Source organism: Acipenser ruthenus, chromosome 40 (genome assembly GCF_902713425.1).
Source record: "Acipenser ruthenus chromosome 40, fAciRut3.2 maternal haplotype, whole genome shotgun sequence".
Lineage (NCBI taxonomy): Eukaryota > Metazoa > Chordata > Actinopteri > Acipenseriformes > Acipenseridae > Acipenser > Acipenser ruthenus.
In genome coordinates, this window is record NC_081228.1 from 2,465,382 (window position 1) to 2,489,981 (window position 24,600).

At 46.8% G+C, this 24,600-nt stretch overlaps 1 protein-coding gene across 3 annotated transcripts; it reads left to right on the forward strand.

Annotated features, from left to right (window-relative positions):
• The first annotated feature begins 2,751 nt into the window (after positions 1–2,751).
• Positions 2,752–24,400, forward strand: LOC117397059 (ATP-binding cassette sub-family G member 4-like). Of its 3 annotated transcripts, none has more exons than XM_059010142.1 (15): positions 2,752–2,847; positions 11,125–11,365; positions 16,629–16,746; positions 16,839–16,971; positions 17,205–17,255; positions 17,718–17,863; positions 18,260–18,383; positions 19,692–19,806; positions 20,029–20,174; positions 20,738–20,833; positions 21,424–21,592; positions 21,908–22,008; positions 22,170–22,328; positions 22,798–22,916; positions 23,295–24,400. In XM_059010142.1, exons 1-15 carry the CDS (start codon positions 2,803–2,805, stop codon positions 23,518–23,520), a joined length of 1,989 nt encoding a protein of 662 aa, XP_058866125.1. In that variant the 5' UTR covers positions 2,752–2,802; the 3' UTR covers positions 23,521–24,400. The 3 variants fall into 3 exon arrangements, with proteins under 3 accessions (XP_058866125.1, XP_058866127.1, XP_058866128.1); XM_059010144.1 differs by lacking the exon at positions 2,752–2,847 and adding an exon at positions 7,094–7,742; XM_059010145.1 differs by lacking the exon at positions 2,752–2,847 and adding an exon at positions 8,758–8,837.
• The last annotated feature ends 200 nt before the right edge of the window (positions 24,401–24,600 follow it).

The window sequence follows — 24,600 nt, forward strand, 5'->3', positions numbered from 1 at the left end:
TACAGCTAGGGAGGTAGCCACTGCTTCATCCCCTGCAGCGAGTCTGAACAGCACCGTGCACCCTGCTCCTGGGCTCAGTACAGCTAGGGAGGTAGCCACTGCTTCATCCCCTGCAGCGAGTCTGAGCAGCTCAGTACAGCCAGACTTAGCTCAGTTATAAGCACAATTACAGCAGAATAATCACACACTTCCTTCCCTGCTTCTAAACGCCCCCCATAGTAAAATCACAGCAAAGTGAAGGCATGGTAAAGTATAGCGAAGCACTGTGAAGTTCAGACAGGTACGGTAAAGAATATTAACAAGCATGCCTTTAATAATGGTAAATGCATATGTTGACTATGGGAAAAGCATAGGAAAACTGCAGAACCACCATGCAAATTATTATTATTATTATTATTATTATTATTATTATTATTCCAGGTTCTTCCGGCTGAGTGAATGGCACCACCCAGCTCCTGTTTGTATTCATTTTACATTCCAACAAAGACTAAAAAAAAAAAAGAGCCTTTTCAAATGGAGAGAGCCTCATTGTCTCCACTATTCTCAGGAAGTACATTGAACAATACATGAGAAAAAAAACCAGACTAGCTGGTTGAGCTCCGAGGTCACTGGTAAACCTAGAACACAGAAGTGCAATCCCAGATGCCGATTCCCAGGAATCTCTCTCCACACTCTCAGATCCACAGCCCTGCTCTGGAGATGAGCACGGTGTTACCAGGACCTCTCTGATTGTGCAATGAAGGGGGTTTGTCCAGATCTCCTTGTCAAGGATTCTCAAGGCAGACTAAACCCCAACAGGCTCAAAGGAGAGCAGTGCAGAGGCTACTCCACCTCTCTGCATCCTGAACCCCTTGTTAGTCAGGCTTGGGAACGACTGATCACATCAGCTTCATGCTGTAGATGCTGAAAAAAACAAACAAAAAAAAAACAGGATTTTCAATTGTTCTCATTTTTGTTTTGCTTTCCTGAGCTATGGCAGAGCTGACGCTGCTACCTGCAGCAGCAGGAGGTTATGGGCAGTTTGGAAGAGAGGGAGTTGGAATATGTCTACAGCTCATACTGTCAGGGGGGGTGCAAACTAACCGGTGAGCCAACAAGGCCTGCTTTGTGAACACACCAAGGTCTTGTTTGACTGGTAGGGTGGTGTGCTGGCTGCTGCTGTTTGTTTTTCATGGGTAGTTTGGGCCACCTTCTTGGTTTAAGCCTCTGGGATTAGCAATCTGATTTCAGACCACCTGGCAGAGCAATCTGTCAGGAGCAAAGAACTTAATCTTATTACTGCTCAAGATCAGGAGGGGAGGGGGGCAGGAAAAAAGGGAGGTAGGGAGGGGGGAGGAGAGGAGGGGGACAGGAGAAGAGAGGAGGTGGTAAGGAGGGGAGGGGGAGAGAGGAGAGAAGGTGGTAAGGAGGGGGAGGGGAGAGAAGAGAGGAGGTGGTAAGGAGGGGAGAGGGGAGGTGGACATGGGAGGAGACAGGAGGTGGTCAGGGGGAGAGGGTATTGCATTTTAATAAGTCTCCCATCAGACAGCAGTATGAACAATGCCAGGTACTGCCAGGAAAGGGCCTGTCTTGGGTTTTGAATCATTGTCTAAATATAGAGCTCATCATTATTGTCAAACAGCCAATAAAGTGTTTAAAATGAATCTCTACCACTCATCCAGGCATGGGTTTCTAGAGCACTCAGAAAAGCAGACCCTGTGGAGAGGTTCCTGTGAATTTATAATTATTTTAATAAAGTGTTTACATGGGATAAAAGATCACTGGTTTGTTTTGGTTATTTATTTATTTTAAAGATTTGTAATACTAGTTTCTTTAGTCAAATGTATGCTTTTTTTTTTTTTTTTTTTTTTGCTTGCTATAATGTGTAATAGTGTTGGCTCAATGGTAAATCAATACTCTGGTAACGCAGTGAATGAGCGGGCACATTTCTTACCTGTTGTAGAGACAGTGATGAGCTGAAGCTATCCAACACATCCAGGGTCTGTGTGTCCCGTCCAAAAGTTCCCTGTGGTGAAAGCATAGTAAAGTGGTCAGTTACAGTATAGTGAAATGCATGGTAAAGTGCTTGCAAGTTTGGGGAATCGCTGAGAAATTGGTCAGTTTCCAAGCGTGCACTTTTGGAGTCTTTATTTCTAGTATGAGCACCAGGTGCTGCTGTTTCATCGCTCAATTTACAAGCACGTCACCAAACTGCAGCAGAGCAGTGAAGATGCAATACGTGTGTGCGTGCAAGGTAATGTCCGTGCGCACATCTAAAAACGTTGTGTTGGCAGGTAGATTGGATTGTCTACGTAAGAGTTATACACCTTCATGGCCCGACTCTCAAAGAAATGTACTCCAAATCGTCTTTAGCGCTTAAAGGAAAAAATAACACCAATTTCAATTCCTGATCGAGTAAGAAATCACTTGACTGCTTCCATGGCGCTGCGTTTAAATGTCTCAGTCGAGGTGCTTTGAGAATAGACTCAGAATGGAAAGACTAGGAAATTTGAGAACGCGTAGTTGGTTTTGCTTCGGTTGGTCATACCCCGACTTAGGCAAATGTATCAGCAGTCCTCATTAGAACATGCATGTGCGTGTGTTTATGATGATGCAGTTCTGTGTTTTGTTTTTGGTCTGGGCAGTGCTCCTAATCCACTAAACATTACAGACGCGCTTGCTGAAACCTAACATCAAACATGCATTCAGCTCCCCCCCCCACCCCTCTCAGCCTGATGCTCTGCAATGCACAATTCATAAAGTTAAACCGAACACAGTGTCGATTGGAGCCTCGCTAAGTGCCTTGACTGAGACACGCTGGACATGGCGTGCTCCTGTATCGGAGCTGCTTTCACCATAAACAAAACGGTACAGTGACTGCATGAATCTATCGATCTATCTATCTATCTATCTATCTATCTATCTATCTATCTATCTATCTATCTATCTATCTATCGATCTATCTATCTATCTATCTATCTATCTATGTATTTCTTTGTACTGTATATGCAGGAAATATACACGTACATTGTGTTATTCATTCCATTGCACAGTGTCGTTCTGTCTATCTGTCTATCTATCTGTTTCTATCAGTCTGTCTGTCTATCTGTCTATCTATCTGTTTCTATCAGTCTGTCTGTCTATCTGTCTATCTATCTGTTTCTATCAGTCTGTCTGTCTATCTGTCTATCTATCTGTTTCTATCAGTCTGTCTGTCTCTGTCTATCTGTGTCTGTATGTCTTGTGTGTCTGCAGTCAGTTTGTCTGTCTGTTTATGTAAGATAGCAGCTGACATTATTCTATTAATACCAGGACTCATAGCGGTTGTATGCAAGTGTATGTTTGGGTGCGGTTGCTGGTTGTGCTTTTTTCAGGGGGGTTGTGTTTGGTTGTGGTGCTCCGGAAACGTTATTACAGTTCAGCTGAGTGATCGTTTGTTTTTTTATAGAACACTTAGGTCAATCAGTTTGTTAACTTTGATACTTTTAAATAAACACCACAGAACGAACGCGTAGCAACAGTGCAAGAAACCATCCAGCATCTTTATCGAGTCTTTCCTGGTGTCCGGCTGCACAGGTGTTGTACAGTTCCGGATAAACTACGTTGTGTAAAATTAAACTCTGCATCATTTAGATTTAATCCCCAGCTGTTCAGAAAGAACGATTTGCTAGATCTGAAATATTGAATCGGATCCCTGTGCAGACTGATTTATTCATACATTCTGCAGATTTATTTTTCATACGTGGTAAAAAAAAGGGACATCATTCTTTCTGAGCACATTCTGCGTATATACTATATGGTTTGTCACCTGCCCTGTCAATACATTTAGGAAGCGTTTACCCCATCACGTGATAACGGAAGAGCGGCAGCGCTCGATTCACACACCTTTGCCTCGGCGTGTGGTTTGACATGACGCAGCTGTGGAAATCAAACCCGTAACCAGTCAAGCCTCGCACCTTCGCAGTTCCACTGAGATCCTATTCCTCAGTGATGCTTAGTTGCAATGCACTAAGTGTTCTACAATCTCAATGCAATGGTTTAGGACTAAGGGGGGGTTTACAATGGCTCGGAGGTACAACATAGCTCCTGTTTTGACAATGTGTCCGGATGCTATGAACAAATGCATTGCAGAATCACGGTACCATTGTCAAGCAAGGGTGTGTTGCAATGTTGGGCCATGTAGCTAGCAGAATATTATGGGTGTACAGATATTCCTACTGGTAATTACCTTAAAGAAATATCTATGGGCAAGTATAAAGTAAATCCATTCATTGGTGTGTTGATTTCAAGATAATGTTGATTTGAACAAATTGATTTTTTAAATACCTATCAATACATGATACTTCCAGGCAATACAGAGTAGGAGTATGAATAGATACACACACACACGCACACGCACACGCACACACACACACACACGCACACGCACACGCACACCCACACCCACGCCCACGCCCACGCCCACGCCCACCCGCGCGCGCGCGCGCGCGCGCACGCGCACGCACACGCACACGCACACGCACACACACACACCCCTAGCAGAATAGCACCACACACACACACACACACACACACACACACACGCACACACACACACACACACCCCTAGCAGAATAGCACCACGCACACGCACACGCACACACCTAGCAGAATAGCACCACACAATGCCTGCGCCATGCACATCTTTCATTGAACAGGTCTCAAATGTGCAGTTTTGAAAGAAACACACAATGAAACGTTTCAAACTTCACATTTAGATAACGGAAGTGCAAAATGTCTCAGGTTTATTATTCAGTGTTTATTCTGTCAACTGCAATCACTTTGTCATGTTTGCAGTTCTCAAAACCTTTATCAACTGTTATATAAACGCTCTTCAAATTTTTAATTATTATTTTACAGCTTAACAAATATTTGTTCATTCTGTACAGTCGCGCCATTTGATTTTGTCTCTTGTGTGTGTGTTTAAGCTTTCTCTCTCCTTTGTATTTGAAATAATTTAATATTTAATGATCTCTGTTCTAATTTTAAACTGAGAGAGAGAGAGATAGAGAGAGCACGTCACCGCTTCTCTGCTAAAATGAGATTTTAAAAAAGAAAGCGAGGACAGAACGCTGTGAAAGTACAACAAAACAAGAAAACCCTCAAGCCTAGACTAAAGTGACACACTGTACAAGAGCTTGTCATCCAGGTTATACCTATAGGGGAGGGGGGAAGTTATTTACACGGAGGATTTCGAATGCCTCCTCTTATAGACAAGCACACAGATGATTAGGTTATGCTGAAATATAAATAAAGCAGGATCATTTATCTGTTGCCTGTCTGGTGGCTCTGAAAGTGCCTGAGTCAGTGTGCGTGCATGAGTGTGATTAGAGAGAAAGCTGTGAGGTAGCGCTGATGCAGAGACTAACCGAGAGTAACCCAGCCACTGTGACCGAGAGTAACCCCCCCACCGCTCTGCAGCATCAGCAGCACAGTACAGGTGCAGGATTTAAAGAGACAGCAGCACGTGAATCAAACACAGCAGCATGCACAGGGTTACGGTGCATAGCAGTACAGCTACTGTAGCACACAGACACAGTCTGCATGCAGGTACATTAACAACAGGGCTTTAACTGCATTTGGGCTGTTTTTCCGGATCATGTTCTTCTGTTCTTAGTATTATTAATGCACACGTTGCAATACAGATGTTGACATATAAATACCTTACACTGCAAACTGACAAAATATTATTTAGGTGAAATAAGTCAGCGTCTGACAATAAAAGGGAATTGGGAATACTGTCGTACATCCACAATGCATTCTGGTACTTGTAGTCCAGCTGACATGTTCTTCGTGATCCCCACTCAGGCTGTTGCAGCACTGTCGTACATCCACAATGCATTCTGGTACTTGTAGTCCAGCTGACATGTTCTTCGTGATCCCCACTCAGGCTGTTGCAGCACTGTCGTACATCCACAATGCATTCTGGTACTTGTAGTCCAGCTGACATGTTCTTCGTGATCCCCACTCAGGCTGTTGCAGCACTGTCGTACATCCACAATGCATTCTGGTACTTGTAGTCCAGCCGCTCCTCAACGAAGAAAGAAGTTAAGCACAAACAATGCAGCAATTCAGTGGTAGAGCACACAAAGGCTTGTTCTAAGGGGTTTGTAAGTGGAGAGGCTCACTTTGCTTCCCTCTCCTCACCTCCCCAGTCCCTCATCAAAGAGCTAGAGGCTGGTATGAAAGGGGAGCAGATTGAATCCACACCCCATCAGGGAATAGATAAAGCACAAACACTGCCACCTGCCTGCCAGCGGAGCTGGGATTTCATTAGGAGATACCCGAGAGGCCTGCGAAGCGACGGGGTGCCAGTCAGATACAGAGCAACTGAAAGCATCAGAGCGCTCTGATACCATCTTTCACTGTGTTCGCTGCGGTCTGTCCATGTCCTGGACTCTCTGTCTGTGTCTGTCTGTCGTCCCCAGCTCCTCTTAGAAAACATGAAGTTATAGTAAAAGACTTTTCTTTCAAAGATATTCATGAAAGTCCCTAGAGTGCTGTTGCAGAAGGCCAGTCTCCCATAACTTCAAAACGCTCGCTCGCAGTTCTAAGGCAGAACTAACTGTATAGTTGTACCTCTTAAAGAAGGCCAGATGTTGCAGTGTGGGTCTGCAGCACAGGGGCGTCAGTACTGAGACAGTAACTATGAGGTGCAAGCCTGGACTTGCCAGGCATCATGGAGAGAGAGCGACCCTGATCCTCAGCAATGCATCACCCCCCTGCCTGCCACTCCCCCCAGCCTCCTCCCAGGCAGCCTGTCTCCACATGCAGATTGGATTCCTGTCCTATTCCCCTGGAATTGAGCGACCTCATAGTACAGTGTCAGCTGTCATCATGAACATTACAAGCTCGTTCAAGATTAGCAGGGCTGGTGCACAGTGCCATAGCCTCAGGGCTGTATTCTGGAAGCATTAGCACACATAAATGCTATATGCATTTATCCCAACCTGGAGCATGGTATAATCCAGCAGCACAGGTATGCTTGCAACCAAAAAAATAACCTCTGTCCCTTTAAAAGAAGAAGTAAGCGGTTCTATACGATGAACTGTTTTCACACACACATACACAGACGGAGTGTGCGGTATCTCTCTGTTAAACCTGTTCACATGCCCTGCCTCTTTCTCAGAGCTTCGATCTGCGAGTCTTTACTGAGCATTACAGATAAGAGAGAGAGAGAGAGAGAGAAAATTAGGTTATATCAGTCGAGAACATCAAAGTGACACCCGTCAAAACAAAACTAAAACATTCTATACCGACTGTACTTGTGTGCGTGATTTTTAAATTTTTTTTTTTTAGCACAAGCACGTCTTTTTTTAAAGGGCGTATCATCGGATCTCGCTTGGACAATAGGACCTACAGGTGTTGGGATTATTCAGATATTTGTATTGTCCCCATGAGTAGAAGTCACCACCTTCCGAAATCAAACCTGATCGAAGAGAGTGAGAGAAAGAGAGAGGAGGAGAGATAGAGGGAGAGAGAGAGAGGAACGCTTTTGTCTGATGTAGTCTGCATCAGTCCTGGTGGTCTGGTCTTCTCAATGCACGGAAGGATCTGTATGATCGTACGGATCTTCGTATTAAACTCCCGCTGTCGGCCGGGTTCCGAGCAAGCTTTCAGAGTCGATGTATAGGAATGGAGCGGTTAATCTCGCAGTAACACCGGAGCAAGAGGAAGGAAGGCTGAAGGAAGTTTTTCTGTATTTGCACTTACATTAAAAAACGGTATGTTATTTGTGTACGCCTATATGTTACTGCTTACCTGAGATTGTTTGACTGTGCAATATGAACATGTATGTGTACGTTTGTTTGCAGTTGACATGTATAAGGAAAAATCAATGTATCCGTGACCCCTTGACAGTGCAGACGTATAGAATACATAGCATAGGGCTGTGTCGGTGTCGCAATGTGATATGTGACACACGTTCATATCTTTCAATTTAAACATATTATTGTGTATTTAATATTGTATTTATATTTTTATTAATTCTCATTCTTCTTGTGGCTGGATTTGCATCTGCATCCATTGACACTGTTCTGTATTGCGAACGCGTCGGTCTGGTTGTTTTCCTCGTTTAAAACAGCAACCCCTGCATGCTATATGTGATAAGAAGGTGCTGCAGCCCGAACGGGATACTGTGTGTGCCGTGTATGCATCGTACAGAACAGATAGGAGGACGCAGTTTCCTTGCAAGGGGATCGTATGCAATTGAAATCTCCCTGAAATTATCCAGCCTGCTCTTAGCACTGCCTCTAAGTACTGCTGTTTGCAAATTACAGCTGAATCACACGTATACAAAATGCATTACAGATTTAAACAAGGGCTGCTGGTAAGCCGACACCTACAGCATTGTGTTGTTTTCTAACAGTGGTGTTTTCACCTGGCTCCCATTCCGTAAGCTGGATTTGGGTATAGAATGTGCTTTCGGTATATAATGCAGCAGCGATGAATAATGCATGCGCGTGTATCCTCTGTAGATATTCACGTGCATTGTAATCGGTTTTCATTCAACCACATTCTTTATTGAAAAGTATTTCTGCTTTTGAGAAGACATTATTCCGATTCATTGTGTGTTATCTGAAGACGGGTCTACTCGCGCGTCACTCTTCCTTTTCTAAGTCACCGCGTTTTCTATCAGTTATCTTTTTTATTTCCTGGTGTTTTTTTTTTTTTTTATTGGAAATACAAAAGGCCCAGCTTATCGACCTGGAGGAAGTGCAAACGGGGAGGCAGTGAGTGATTGAGACGAGCAGAATGCATTACAGAATGCCTCTCTGCTGAAGCGTACTGGCAAGAGCCCCAGAGTGGCATTTAATAGGGTTTGTTTTTCCTCCTTCATTTAAGCAGCGCATTATAATGGGTCGCGAGGCACTTTGTTGTTAACTATGATGTCATAGTTCCAAGAAGAGTTCCATCCACTTCCTGACTTGTCAAGCATCTCTGACAACCAGCAAACTCATTTATTGGAACTGACTACAACAGACCATGATATTGATGATGTCATAGAGCCATGTGAAATTTCTTTGTGTCAGTTTTTCATCTAATGTGGTTCGAATGCTGGGCTGCAGTGTGGAAGGCAGTGGGTTTGAGTAGCTCAGTGTGTTGGAGTGCTGGGCTGCAGTGTGGAAGGCAGTGAGTTTGAGTAGCTCAGTGGTTAGGGCGCTGGGCTGCAGTGTGGAAGGCAGTGGGTTTGAGTAGCTCAGTGTGTTGGAGCGCTGGGCTGCAGTGTGGAAGGCAGTGGGTTTGAGTAGCTCAGTGTGTTGGAGCGCTGGGCTGCAGTGTGGAAGGCAGTGGGTTTGAGTAGCTCAGTGGTTAGGGCGCTGGGCTGCAGTGTGGAAGGCAGTGGGTTTGAGTAGCTCAGTGTGTTGGAGCGCTGGGCTGCAGTGTGGAAGGCAGTGGGTTTGAGCAGCTCAGTGTGTTGGAGTGCTGGGCTGCAGTGTGGAAGGCAGTGGGTTTGAGTAGCTCAGTGGTTAGGGCGCTGGGCTGCAGTGTGGAAGGTAGTGGGTTTGAGTAGCTCAGTGGTTAGGGTGCTGGGCTGCAGTGTGGAAGGCAGTGGGTTTGAGTAGCTCAGTGTGTTGGAGTGCTGGGCTGCAGTGTGGAAGGCAGTGGGTTTGAGTAGCTCAGTGGTTAGGGCGCTGGGCTGCAGTGTGGAAGGCAGTGGGTTTGAGTAGCTCAGTGGTTAGGGCGCTGGGCTGCAGTGTGGAAGGCAGTGGGTTTGAGTAGCTCAGTGTGTTGGAGTGTTGGGCTGCAGTGTGGAAGGCAGTGGGTTTGAGTAGCTCAGTGTGTTGGAGCGCTGGGCTGCAGTGTGGAAGGCAGTGGGTTTGAGTAGCTCAGTGTGTTGGAGTGCTGGGCTGCAGTGTGGAAGGCAGTGGGTTTGAGTAGCTCAGTGTGTTGGAGCGCTGGGCTGCAGTGTGGAAGGCAGTGGGTTTGAGCAGCTCAGTGTGTTGGAGTGCTGGGCTGCAGTGTGGAAGGCAGTGGGTTTGAGTAGCTCAGTGGTGAGAGTGCTGGGCTGCAGTGTGGAAGGCAGTGGGTTTGAGTAGCTCAGTGGTTAGGGCGCTGGGCTGCAGTGTGGAAGGCAGTGGGTTTGAGTAGCTCAGTGGTTAGGGCGCTGGGCTGCAGTGTGGAAGGCAGTGGGTTTGAGTAGCTCAGTGTGTTGGAGTGTTGGGCTGCAGTGTGGAAGGCAGTGGGTTTGAGTAGCTCAGTGTGTTGGAGCGCTGGGCTGCAGTGTGGAAGGCAGTGGGTTTGAGTAGCTCAGTGGTTAGGGCGCTGGGCTGCAGTGTGGAAGGCAGTGGGTTTGAGTAGCTCAGTGTGTTGGAGTGCTGGGCTGCAGTGTGGAAGGCAGTGGGTTTGAGTAGCTCAGTGTGTTGCAGTGGTTATTCAGTTGTAGTAAAGCTCAGAGAGTCTCTGGGCTGGGCTGTCCTCAGAGATAGGGATGCTGTATTGTGTATTTCCTGAGCGGTTCCTATCTGTCTGTAGGAGACAGACAGGCAGCATTCCTCGCTGCAAGCACAGATACATAATTCACACAGCACAGCTCTCTCTAGCTCCCTCCTTCTCTCTCTCTCTCTCTCTCTTTCTCTCTCTCTCCCCCTCTCTCTCTCTCTCTCTCTTTATACATATATAACCCATTGTCTCTCTCCCCCTCCCTCTCTCTTCCCCTCCTCTTCTTGTTCTCTCTTTTCTCAGTCTCTCCCTCTCCCCCACCCCCCTCCCGCTGTCTGTCACTCATACTTCCCCCTCCCTCTCTCTATCCCTCCTCTTTGTCTGTACAGCTTGACTCTTTTTCATTGTGTCTGCTCCCTCTGCCTCTCTCTCATTTTCTCCCATGCGAGTCGGTAACTTACCTTTGAAGTGTATATAAGTAGAGGGCTCCTTCGATATCTTGATATCCACCTTCAATGTAAAACACTTGTGTAATATTGAAAACAAGGAATTCATGAAGACCAGTATACAGTATTTTATTTGTACTGTCTATATGCTTTAACTGTACATTTACAGAATGAATTCATTGTGAAATTACAAGAGTGCCCTATATTAAAAACATGTCATACAATTTTAAATGGTTTGCTGTGCACTGAATCAGCCTTCTCCTCCCACCCCGTGCAGAGAGGAGGAATGGCCGAGAAGGCTCTGGACCCTGGTGCTGTCTCCATCCCCTTGGAAGAGACCATATATAATGGGGGTGCCCAGGACGCTCCCCTGCTCGTCTCCACACACCTGAAGAAGGTGGAGAATCACATCACGGAGGCGCAGCGCTTCTCCCACCTGCCCAAGCGCTCGGCCATCGACCTGGAGTTCACCGAGCTGTCGTACTCCGTGCGCGAGGGCTCCTGCTGGCGGAAGAGAGGTATGACGTTCTGAATAATATAAAAAAACAGGGACCCCCACAGCCCCGTGCTGAATACATTAGCCTTGCTTGCTTTGTCTCAATGCAACAAAAAACTATATTAGTTACTTGGAGAAAAGAACAACATTTTCCTTGCATAATGACGTCACACAACAGGTTCTATAGAAACAGATTATACAGAGAGTGTCTGATAGTGCTACTAAGAGCAAACAGGATGGGGTTTTTTGCCTTTTAGTATTTCACTGGGGGGGGGGGGGTGGGGGGGGGTCAAGAGATGATGTCACATTTTCAGAGTTCTAACATTTTCAGGGTTAGAGAATGTAAACAAACCTGGAAGCCAACAAGGCCCGGTAAAGCAGACTGCATCATGCTGGGAAATACTGAGGCTGGGAATGTGGATGTGTAGCGAGCTGGAGGGCTTTCTGCTGTTAGGCTGTGATCTGTACTGAGAAGCTACAGTGACAGAGCTGCACAGACACTCTGAATGCTTTTAGCCACCATTTCAAGCAGAGAGTGATGAGGAGAGAGAGAAGGGAAAGCGGGGGAGAGGAGAAAGGGAGAGAAAGGGGAGTTTGAACTACGTTTCCCATCTCGTTTACATCACTTTGCAAGACCCACTGTAACTGTGGATTACTTGATACACCTGTGCAACACTTTGAGCTGTTCATTTCACGCACTTTAAAATATTTCAAACTCTTCGTTCAATACACCATCGCCATGAGCCAGCATGCCATTGATTGCGAAACACTTCGGAGCTATTAAACCATGCTGGCATTAGCAGTTTCGTCGAGGGTGTGAGGTGGCTGCTGGCTGTACAGTCTCCTGTCAGAGAGAGAGATTATTTTTATGACTGTAAAAATTCCCTGGTAACCAATATGACTCTTGAGTCACAAGATTATTTTTGTGGCTTTTTTTTTTTTGCAGCTTCGTGTACTGCTCCCAGTCCCTCGTGATGCCTCGCAGCCACACACGCATCTCTGACTGTTTTGTTTTTACTCTCTCTCATGGTTCGGGCTGGCTCCTGAACACACGTAACCTCTATCGCCTCCGCTCTGTGCGACTGCTCACAGAACCCTCATGTCCTGCTGCAGTTTCGCTGCACCGTTGAGACAGGCTCGCCACAGGAAGTGATAGCGCTGAGTGCGTTTGCCACTTCCTCTTTCCCTCCCTCTTCTGTGAACCCTAGTAACCCTCAAGACTCGACGACAGCGGAATACTGTGAAGCCCTTTCAAGCAGGGCCACCTCATATGGGGACCGATAAAAAAAGACTCTTCTAGTCTTTATATGGGGGACATACGGACAACGCAAATGCATGATAGTCTCATATGAGGGTGCCATTTTTTTCCCCATATAAAGCAACAGAAATGTTCAATTAAAAATATATTTTCAATATTTCAAACATGAAAGGGTTAATCGCAAATTTCGTAATGGTCAGTATTTTGCGCCGCAATGTCTTGAGTTGCTAAAATGTATTGTGTGTAACTTGTGTAGTGAATGTGTGTATTACAGCAATCGTACAGAAAACCATGAATTAGTGAAGGGCCTTATTCTGCATCATATTCCCTTGAATCGTGAATTTGTGATTTATCAACCAGAGCACACTGTGTGTCACATTACTGTGCAATTACATTTGAATCAAGTAATTATTCAGAGCAGGGCAGCAGCTCAGATATTTCACTCTAAATGGAGCGTCTTTTGCTCTTCAGAAAGTCAATGCTTCCTTCCAGATGCAGCTCTGTGTTTAGCTGGGGTTTTGCGTTTCTTGTGAAAGGCAGCCTGCTTTCGGTCTGAGCCCCCCTCCTGGGGAGACAGCCAGTGATGCCTTTGATTTCCTAGGTCACCTTCACAGCTCAGCACGTGATGGGCTTAACCCTTCACTGCCTGCCTCCCTGCTCACTCATCCCTGCAGTCCCATGTCACAAAGGGACTTTCTCTGCACACAGGAAGCAATATATACAGAACCAATAGCTGACTGCAGAGTGTACCATAGCATATGCTACAGAGATCTCAGATCCCCAGTACTGAGTTGTCTGTGCTGTAAGTTAATACATGGTGTGTAAGGTCTCGTATTTTATTTTACAAAAGGTAGCAGGTATGTGTTGTTTTTTTTTTGTTCTGTTTTGATTTTTGAACATTGGAATTTGGTGTTCTGCGCACGGGATGACATTGATACTCATCTGTTCTGATCAAGGCCAGCGATCGCGGTGAGAGTCCTGGCTCTTCCAGTAAATCTCCCTGGCGAGACGTCTGAGGTCATCCCTTATTGATGAGTCAGGAGCAGCTCTGGCTTGTTGCTAGCACAGCTCATCCACTGGCTGACTGCACTGGAAGGAGAAGCACATCTCTGGGCTAACTGCAGCGAAAGAGCAGCACACCACGAGCACAAGCAAAAGAACAGGGTGCTGGTTAGACTGCAGCTCAAACTCTTGACCGTCCAAGCTTTTTTAAGTTCCTCTTAGTGTTTCAAAATTGAGCCCTGTCTAATAGTTATTTTCCTGAGCACAGTTCAGACAGGAACCACCGTGAAAACTTGTAGTCTTCACCAGACCGCAGCTGTATGTGTGGGCAAAAGCTGAAGGATCAGCAAAAAGCTAAAGCAGAAAGTGCAGATTTGAACAGCGGTTGGGTGCCATCTGAGACAGTGTGGCATCCTGGCCTTCCCATTCAATTCAATGGGCTGTGATGCCAGCTCATGTATTTCAAGCGCAAGTCATGATTCTTTAAGTCCTGAACCGCAGGTCTAGGCTGGTCAGCATTTGTCCTCCTCCCTGGCCAACACTGTTAAATAAATGATTCAGCACTGAGAACTGGGAATCGGCTCTAGTGCGGTCTTTATCACGCAATGCAGTCTCAGCATTTTGTGGCTGTGCCATTGCAGAGTTACAATCAAGCAACACGATGAAGAAAAAGTCACCATTGAGATCAAAAGTCATCATTGAGATCCTTCTGGTGTGGTTTTACAGCTGAGTACCTGTCAATGGCAGTTCACTTCTGCACTGCGTGTTTTAAAATTATTTTTCTCTCTGACATTTTTACTGGCTTTCCAAGGCTGTAAACTGGTACACTTTTATAAGGGCTGTGTGCCACCAACAAGGTCATCCACACACACACAGCAAGGCGATGGCGAGGAGGGCTGGTCCGCACTGTGTGCAGGCTGTCTCCCGAGGGTGAAGGTGCAGCCAGGCTCGTGTCCTGTGTCCCTGGCCAGGCTGTGCTGAGCTCCTGTCCCGATGGCTCTAGCTTCCCTCATCAAGGTCAGGCTGCTGTATTGCGCAATAGCAATAACTTAGCGGTTGAACAGACGGTGTAAAAACATGCAAAAAAAAAAAATCCCAGTGTTATATTGTGCAGCTTGCTCTGACACAACACCAACAGCTCAATCACAAGCATTATTACACATGAAGTGTGTGTTCGGTTCTGCAGGTAATAACCTTCGGATTTTTAAAAGCGTACGGAACGCTACGCCTCATCAATGCTGTTCTTCATGCCCCGGATGCAGTGAGATTGATTTCATTTACCCTTGTCCTGTCGTAAGCCCTACAGCGTGCGAGAGAGAGTGGGAGAGAGCTCCATTCTGTTAGGTGTGGAGTAGTGGTTAGGGCTCTGGACTCGTAACTGGAAGTTTGTGAGTTTGAATCCCAGGTGGGGCACTGCTGTTCTACCCTTGAGCAAGGTGCTTCACTTGGATTGCTCCAGTAAAATGCCCAGCTGTATAAATGGGTACAAATGTAAGTCGCTTGGGATAAAAGTGTCAGCCATATGAATTCAGTTGTGCTAGTGTGTGTGGGCAGCTCTCTGTGCAAGAATGAACTGTATGTTATACTGCACATCTGGGAGTGTGCTGATGCATCTATGCATTTAATGAAGATCCTTCAGTCCTCATTTTAGATAACCTACTTTTTTTGTAACCAGGCAGGTTACGTTATTATTATTTATGAATCATGTTCCAGATCAACCTTCAGTGCAGTGCTGCTTTATTGCATAGCTCTAAAGACAGACAGACAGACAGACAGGCAGACAAACAGACACACACACAGACAGACAGGCAGGCAGGCAGGCAGACAGACAGGCAGGCACCATTTCTTTCTCCATTCTGCTCTACGCTTTTCTCATTGCCCACCGTGCTAAGCTTTAACAAGGGGGTGATGATGTCACGCTTCGGAGCTCTGCCTCGTGATGTCACCCTGAGGAGGGAGGGAGGGGGGGGGTGGCCAGGGGTGAGTGTAGCTGTGCATTGTGACACACACAGCAGATCACATTTCCAGTAAGTGGCGTGTGGATTGCTGCTACAGGAGTAAGCAGAGAACAAAAGCACATTACTGGCCCACACAGCACTCAGGAAACCCGAAGCCTGCCTATGCAATCAAATCAGTTCTGCTAAACCACGTGACTGTGTCAGTCCTGGCTGCCATCTTATTGTGTACTGGTTATTCAAGGAATATGACTGGCATTGTGAGATCACCCTTTTTAAGACAGCAGGAATCCATAATGCGTGTTAGAGACCTTGATGTGATGTGTTTAAACGCATGGTGGATTGAGGCAGGTCAGATTTCATGCCACAGTATCTCAAAGCGCTTGTCAGTTAAAGCAGAAAGAGGCAGTCCAGTGGGTAGAGCTGAGGGGCTGGGTGTTTCGCCCTGGTTATTAGAGGTTAGTTCATTCGGATCACACTGGAGTGAGACGTGACGTTTCTTGTGTGCTGCATACGCTTTCAACGTCACTCAAAGAATTTAGTCAGAGGTTTGCAGCTCTTTCCCTGGCACACAGAGCTGTAATCAGTTTCTATTTTTTAGGACAGAAGGGGCTTTGCTGGCATTGTTGCATTAACAACATTGAAAAGATAAGCAAACATAGTTGATCCAACATGAGCTTCGAATGCTCATTATTAGTGAGAGGCAGGACGACAGCACTGGAGAGCTAAACTAAGGGTTCTGTTATAATGCTATTTCCTACAGTGGCTGGTTTAGGAATTCCCCACCCTGTATCTTCCTTAGAAAGGCTTACCATAGTAAAAACATAGGTAAGCATTGTCAAGCCCAGAGAGGTGTGGTAAAGCAGATTTAAAAACATGGCAAACCAGGGTAAACTCTGGTAAATGCATGAGAAAAGCATGGGGGGGGAACCGCAAGATGATCATGCAAATTTACTGTGATGAACTTTTATAAGGGATGAAACTGTTATGGCATGGCTTGTTTAAAGTCAGATTCGAGACCCCTCCGATTAACACACTGCAGTGTGACTGGCGCCCCCTTGTGTTTGCAGGCTACAAGGCGCTCCTCAAATGCCTGTCCGGGAGGTTCTGCAGTCGGGAGCTGATCGGGATCATGGGGCCGTCAGGGGCCGGCAAGTCAACCTTCATGAACATCCTGGCGGGGTACAGGTGAGCGAGACGAGACACAGAGGGCAGATCCCTCCCCACGAGACAGGAAAGCCTGGCATTGCCCACCCTCTCCCTCTCTCTCTCGTCCGCAGGGAGACGGGGATGAAAGGTCAGATCCTGGTGAACGGTCTGCAGAGGGAGCTCCGCACCTTCAGGAAGATGTCATGCTACATCATGCAGGACGATATGCTGCTGCCTCACCTGACTGTCATCGAGGCCATGATGGTGAGGCTCATTCATTCCACAGCCAGCATCAGATCCCGTCTCATCACTTGCATTCCTGCCCGCTGCAACCTCACCTGGTGAAGGCACGGCCAGGGAACGTGCAGCGTGCTCAGAATGAAAGCAGTGCAGGGATCGTTTTAAACATGCTAGTTAAAGGACTGAGCCATTACAGTCACCACACTGTGTTGAAAACCAGTGCTGAATCTTATACATGTTCCCTGCTTTCCCTGCAGGTTTCAGCCAACTTGAAACTGAACGAGAAGATGGAAATGAAGAAAGAGCTGGTAAGTTGTACCTAATCCTTCTCCTAAACCAGCGCTCCACAACACTGATACCAACCCGCATGTGTGGCCCTGAGCAAAGCAACAGCTTTGGAGCAATGGTCAATGACAGACAGGTTATAACATGTGGAAATACAGAACTGTGAGTTATAGGCTATATAACATGACATACGTATGAAGGGACTGGATATATGAATGGGTACTTGATTTGTGAATTGATACATTATAGATCTGTTTCTGTATATTAAAGTGAATATGTATAACCTGGTGGCTATATAAATAACAGGGTGGGCCCCTTAGCATAAGGGAAGCGTGGTAAAGTATTGCAATGACCAGAGCTATGATGAAGTATGGTAAGCTATGGTCTCCCTGTAACCCTGTAACCCTGTCTGTCTCCCTGTAACCCTGTCTGTCTCCCTGTAACCCTGTCTGTCTCCCTGTAACCCTGTCTGTCTCCCCATGCAGGTGACTGAGATCCTGACAGCCCTGGGTCTCCTGGAATGCGCTCTCACTCGCACCCTCTCGCTGTCAGGGGGGCAGCGCAAGCGCCTGGCCATCGCCCTGGAGCTGGTCAACAACCCGCCCGTCATGTTCTTCGATGAGCCGACCAGGTACCTGTCCCAGCTCAGCCAGCCGCTGTCCTGCTGTGGACAAGGGATCAGTCTATAGAGAGACGCAGGGTTAGAGGTCATGCCATGTGATTAAACTGAAAATAACAAAAATCACCCCCCTGTGAGCCCTAGAATGAGCTACTGAACTCACTGCACCCTCCCTCTCTCCTCCCTCTCTCCTCCCTCTCTCCCTCCCTCTCTCCTCCCTCTCTCCTCCCTCTCTCCCTCCCTCTCTCCTCCCTCTCTCCCTCCCTCTCTCCTCCCTCTCTCCTCCCTCTCTCCTCTCTCTCTCCCTCCCTCTCTCCTCGCTCTCTCCTCGCTCTCTCCCTCCCTCTCTCCTCCCTCTCTCCCTCCCTCTCTCCTCCCTCTCTCCTCTCTCTCTTCCCTCTCTCCCAGCGGTCTCGACAGCGCCTCTTGTTTCCAGGTGGTCTCTCTCATGAAGTCTCTGGCTCAGGGCGGCCGCACCATAATCTGCACCATCCACCAGCCCAGCGCCAAGCTCTTCGAGATGTTTGACAAGGTGAGGGCAAATTGGCAAAACACCCAACGCTGCCCTGGTAAAAAGTGTACCATGGTATTCTCGCGTGGTCTTTTTGCAGTTTCAGCATGCTTATTAATTCGTTTTTACACTTCAAAGTGGACTATGCAACACCATCAAATTAAAAGTGGCCGCTGCTTCCTGGTATGAAACCACTGCCTTTGTTACCAGTATGACACAGATGCACATGATCTTCAAGATAAGAAACGCAGTGTCAGTGATAATGCACACAGGGAGAAATTGGGTTTTGAAAGCTTGGTTTGCATTACTATAAAGAAGGGTGATAAGATTTTACTGTGTGTTAGACGCGTGTGGATCTCAGCCAAGCCCTCTGGAGACAGTGTTGAGTGGTTTTTATATATCCTGCTTGAACCCAGATAAATCATTTATAGGTGGAAATTGAAGTTTGTAATTTACAAATGCTTTGGCGAGCAGAGCATTACCATAAATAAATGAAGCAATTGGTTTCTAAAAGAAAGACCTCTAATCTTCTGCTGCCAGGGCAGGGCTTCAGCCATCAGAGCCTCTCCCATGACCACTTACTAGGGCTGTGCCTTTGAGAGGTATCTGTCGGCAGGTATCAACAGATACCTCTTTATTACTGTGTGGATTTCAATGCAGCCCCATCGGCTTCCCTTGTTTGCACAATTATTGAGTAGCAATCAACAGCAATCCGACAGGGTTAGTTCACTTTCCTTAGAAATGTGTCACCTCTGCAGTGAATTGTGGGATTGTAGTCCTGGGCAAGGTGTCATCACTGATTAACCTCCACAAAGAACTACATATCCCAGAGTTTATTGAAAGGTCCCGGGCGAGAGAAACATTTTGAAACGTTCGGTGCGGTCCATTGATTAGCACTCAATTGTACAGGTGAGGGAAGGGCAGCTTGTCTTGTTTTGAAATCAACACAATAATAAATAGGTGTGTTTTGAGTTAATACCTGCCGACAAACACTGCTCAAAGGTAATTACTTGGAATGACTTGAAAAATACGAGTTTCGGCACACCCCTAACAAATATTACAAAACTAGAAACAAACAGCTGGCCTAGCAGAGTTGTTTGTTTAAGGATTGTGACTTCAAAGGGAGACGTTTCTACTTTGGAATAAATGGTTTTATGAATTCCCTCCCCATTGTGATTCTAAAATACCAAACCACACTGCCGTCACTGGAATGACCTCACCAGGTACGGTCTACATGTAGTAAGCATTTTCCCAGAGTCTCTGCTGCCCTCTTGTGCTTCCCATGGTCATGACAGCCTGTGAGTGGTGTGTTTTTATGTCATCCCACAGCTCTACATCCTGAGTCAAGGGCAGTGTATCTACAAGGGCTCCGTCCCTCACCTCATCCCCTACCTGAAGTACCTAGGTCTGCACTGCCCCACCTACCACAACCCTGCAGACTTCAGTACGTACCTCCCCCCTCTGTCTGGGGCTGCCTTTCTACTCCACACTGCAGAGCGCTCTAGTAGTATAGGAAAGAGAACTCCACTCCACACTGCAGAGCGCTCTAGTAGTATAATAATAGACAGCTGCAGTTGAAACGAATACACTGGAAGCGTTGAAATGCCCAGCAGTGGCGCTGCTTGTTCCTGCCCTCACCCCCTCCTCTCCCTCGCTCTCTCTGCAGTTATCGAGGTGGCGTCGGGGGAGTATGGGGATCTGAACCCCGTGCTGTTCAAGGCCGTGCAGGACGGGATGTGCATGATGGAGGAGAAGAAGAGCGAGACCGACAAAAACGACACGGCGTCCTCCTGCCCCACGCAGTGTTACAACGTGAGTCGAGCTGCGTGCTGTGTGTGCAGGACATCCCGTACAGGCATCACAGGCAGTAGAGTCTGTCATATCTGACTGAATTGGGTCCAGGGGGCCATCGGATATGTGAAAATATCGTATCTCATTGTAGTGTCTTATTAACGTCAGGGCATTATAAATGAACAGGGTACCTGACTGTGTCTGAAACACCACAGCATGGTACTGCATGTATAATACACAAAGAACATCAGTGAAAATGATTGCAAAGCAAAGCACTGTAATACAGTATTCGGTAATTTGCAAATCAGCCTTGCAAACACATTTCTACTGTAATAGCAGTTCTCTCTATTACTCTCAGGTGTTAAAAGATTTAATAAAGAAATCCTAATCAGCTGAATATATGATTGTTCCTGTGATGTTTTATTATGGGATGTCTTGTATAGCAATAAGGGGTTCAGATTATTCTGTACATTATATTAGTCTTTATATTAGGCAGGACAAACTGAAAGTCCCATTTCATGTTCTCATACCCGTACGGATAGCCATGTCATGCCTGCTTTAAAAACCTCTGTCTCTCCCCTCAGTCCACTCCCATTGAGAGCCACACCTTCGCTACCAGCACCCTGACGCAGTTCTGTATCCTGTTCAAGAGGACCTTCATCTGCATCTGCAGAGACACGGTACGAGAGCACCTCCTCCCTATGTCTCATGCTGTCTGCTCTGGTAGCTCCCTGTCCTGTCTGTGTCCTGTCTCATGCTGTCTGCTCTGGTAGCTCCCTGTCCTGTCTGTGTCCTGTCTTATGCTGTCTGCTCTGGTAGCTCCCTGTCCTGTCTGTGTCCTGTCTCATGCTGTCTGCTCTGGTAGATCCCTGTCCTGTCTGTGTCCTGTCTCATGCTGTCTGCTCTGGTAGCTCCCTGTCCTGTCTGTGTCCTGTCTCATGCTGTCTGCTCTGGTAGCTCCCTGTCCTGTCTGTGTCCTGTCTCATGCTGTCTGCTCTGGTAGCTCCCTGTCCTGTCTGTGTCCTGTCTCATGCTGTCTGCTCTGGTAGCTCCCTGTCCTGTCTGTGTCCTGTCTCCTGCTGTCTGCTCTGGTAGATCCCTGTCCTGTCTGTGTCCTGTCTCATGCTGTCTGCTCTGGTAGCTCCCTGTCCTGTCTGTGTCCTGTCTCATGCTGTCTGCTCTGGTAGCTCCCTGTCCTGTATTGCCTCCCTGTCTCATGCTGTCTGCTCTGGTAGCTCACTGTCCCGTATGGCCCTCCTGTCTTGTCCAGGTCCTGACTCACCTGAGGGTCATGTCTCACCTCTCTATCGGGGTGCTGATCGGTCTGCTGTACCTCAACATCGGGAACGACGCTGGCAAGGTCTTCAATAACACCGGCTTCCTCTTCTTCTCCATGCTCTTCCTCATGTTCGCAGCGCTCATGCCCACCGTCCTCACCTGTAAGCAAGTGTAGGGGCTGAGGGGCTGGGAGAGGGGCTGGGAGAGGGGCTGGGGGACTGGGAGAGAGGCTGGGGGGCTGGAAATGAGGAGACAGTGACTACCTCTGTGAATAAAAAATACTTTTCTCAAACCGTCCTAGTTTTGGAAAGCAGTCTAATCATCTTTTGGTGATACCGTTCAAAAGAAAAGTTGGTCAGTTGGAAATACAACAGAGAGAACGATCGCTATATAAAATGGACTCAGAGTGCAGGGTTTTGGATAAGTGAGGTCTGCCCCCGTGTGGTGACTGGTATGCGTTGCTGTTTCTTTCACAGTCCCCTTGGAGATGTCAGTCTTCCTCAGAGAGCATCTCAACTACTGGTACAGCCTCAAGGCATACTACCTGGCCAAGACCATGGCAGATATACCGTTCCAGGTGAGGCTCCCTGTCTGTCTGTCTCACACTCCCTGTCTCTCTATCTGTAGCTTCTTTCTGTCTCCTCCTCCAGCTCTGTGTGCGCAGTGTGACTGGTCCTGCAGGGTGTGCTATTGATGCAATATGAACAGGTGTGTCTGTCTGTCTGTGGTGTGTTGCAGGTGATCTGTCCCATCATGTACTGCAGTATCGTATACTGGATGACAGCCCAGCCCCCCGAGGCCACGCGCTTCCTCCTCTTCGCAGCTCTGTCCACGTGCACGGCGCTCGTGGCTCAGTCCCTGGGGCTGCTCATTGGGGCTGCGTCCAACTCACTGCAGGTAAGAGGCTCCATCTCAGTGGACACTGACACGAGCCCTGGACCCACTACCCTCAATTCCGTCTATGATTCACATGTTAGTAAACCTGCAGACTGTGATGAGACGGGCAGGCAGGTCATTCAGAGCAGAGCTCCATGTACCAGGGGCTTGAGACCTGGCGATGATACACCACAAGAAGAGAAGTCCTGAAACCCAGGACTGGGTGCAGGGTAGCGCTCCTCACACCCATTATTGAGATGGCGCTGTCCGCAGAAACCAGGCAGCGCTGGAAATCAGCTGAGGGTCATTGGTTTTGATTGGGCTAATTCACCATTCAAAGTGAAACGAGTGAAGAAACAGCTGCTGCTTGGGTCTGTGAGGATCGCTGCTTTTCTTACTCAAATCTCTCCCTCTCCCTCTCCCCCTCCCTGTCACTCCCTCTCCCTCTCCCTCTCCCTCTCCCTCTCCCTCTCCCTCTCTCACTCTCCAGGTGGCCACCTTTGCAGGTCCCGTCACAGCCATCCCTGTGCTGCTGTTCTCTGGGTTCTTTGTTAACTTCAACACCATCCCCAAATACCTGCAGTGGAGCTCCTATGTGTCCTACGTCAGGTACCATCCTCTTTGCATCTCACCAGGACTCCCTTGTAAAATAGCACAGCATGCACTGTATTACCTGCCACTGTATTACTGGATCAGGTTGCGAGTTTCAGTCTAAGTGCCTGATAAAAGTGCATGGGAAATAGAAAGCTCAACAGAAGCAGTAGACATGCTTTCTGTTCTGTGAATGAGGTGTGAATTTGCACTGGCAGCCATGCTAGCCCTTCAAAAAGTTTACAGTTATATTGAAGGGTAATGTCCCATTGATATACTACATTTACCATAGATGACTATGAGTTTCCATGCTTTACCATGGAACCCGTACCATGCCTGCCTCTCCTTTGCTATGGAAACGTTTCTCTGTCTGATAGCCCCCTCTCCCCCGGGCAGGTACGGGTTCGAGGGAGTGATCCTGTCTATCTATGGGATGGACCGGGCTGATCTGGAGTGTGCGGAGGAGCTGTGCCCCTTCAAGGAGGCGAAGAGGGTGCTGAAGGAGTTGGACGTGGAGGATGCCAAGCTCTACCTAGACTTCATCATGCTGGGGATCTTCTTCCTGCTCCTGCGCCTCGCCGCGTACCTGGTGCTGCGCTACAGGGTCAAGTCCGAGAGGTAGAGAGACCACTGGAGAGAGAGAGAGAGAGAAGGAGACACACACTCCTTCAGATACCCACCTCAAGGCTTCTCCCTGGCTGAAACACCGACTGGAGTGTACACACTGAGCATCGGTCGCGAACGGAATTTTGAAAACGTTTGTTGGAAACTCAGCGTTTTACCTCCATTGTGTTGCCTTGACAACGGGGTCCTTGTTTACATTCTCACGGGAGCCACAAGACAAAATGGTGCTCCCGACGAAAAAACAAACAGTTCTTTAAACGGGAATCTGTCTCTTTCAGTCCAGTCTCCAACAGCATTTTACTCATCCTGGCCAGTATGTTCAATGTGATAGCTATACATCTGTCTGTCTGTCTATCTATCTATCTGTCTATCTGTCTGTCTGTCTGTCTATCTATGTATCTATTGACCAATCTATATATATATATATATGTACGTACATATTCTTTATGCATATAGATTTATATAGATATGTACTTATTTACCTGGTTTCTTAATTCTCATTTCTGAATGAAATTGTGGGTCCAAGGCTTTGGTGATTTATAGAAGCAAGCACAGATTTTTTGTTTTTTGATACTGCTGCAATGATCATTCATATTACGGCATGATGTGAGCATGTCTTGTGTGTCAAGAGTGATTTATAAAAGGAGAATACCAATAATGATTATCATTCATAACACTCTAAAACAATCCGCTGTGAGCGAAATGCAGCAGGCAGGGCTTAGGGACAGAACAGCTATTTTGCAGTTAACGCTAGTCTCTCTGACAGATTGCTGCAGATCCAAATGAAATACAGTATATATTGCAATATACAAAAAAATACAGTGTTGATTTATTATGTTGTGAATTACAAAATATACAATATATGTATGAAATAATAAAATCGGTTTCAAATATGTATATATGTATATATATATATATATATATATATATATATATATATATATATATATATATATATATATATATCTGTATCTGTATATTATCCTGTATATTTCACTATATACTGTATATGTAAGATATACAGTAATTGGAAACTATTACACTTAATTTACCTCTTACATTGTATTTGTATTGGTTT

What these genes read in the sequence shown, in the direction of transcription:
- LOC117397059 (XM_059010142.1), top strand. Translation starts at nt 2,803, where the DNA reads ATGGCGTGCTCCTGTATCGGAGCTGCTTTCACCATAAACAAAACG. An exon ending in CTGTCATCGAGGCCATGATG is followed by an intron (nt 16,972 to 17,204) that starts GTGAGGCTCATT and finishes CTTTCCCTGCAG; the next exon opens with GTTTCAGCCAACTTGAAACT. An exon ending in TGGAAATGAAGAAAGAGCTG is followed by an intron (nt 17,256 to 17,717) that starts GTAAGTTGTACC and finishes CTCCCCATGCAG; the next exon opens with GTGACTGAGATCCTGACAGC.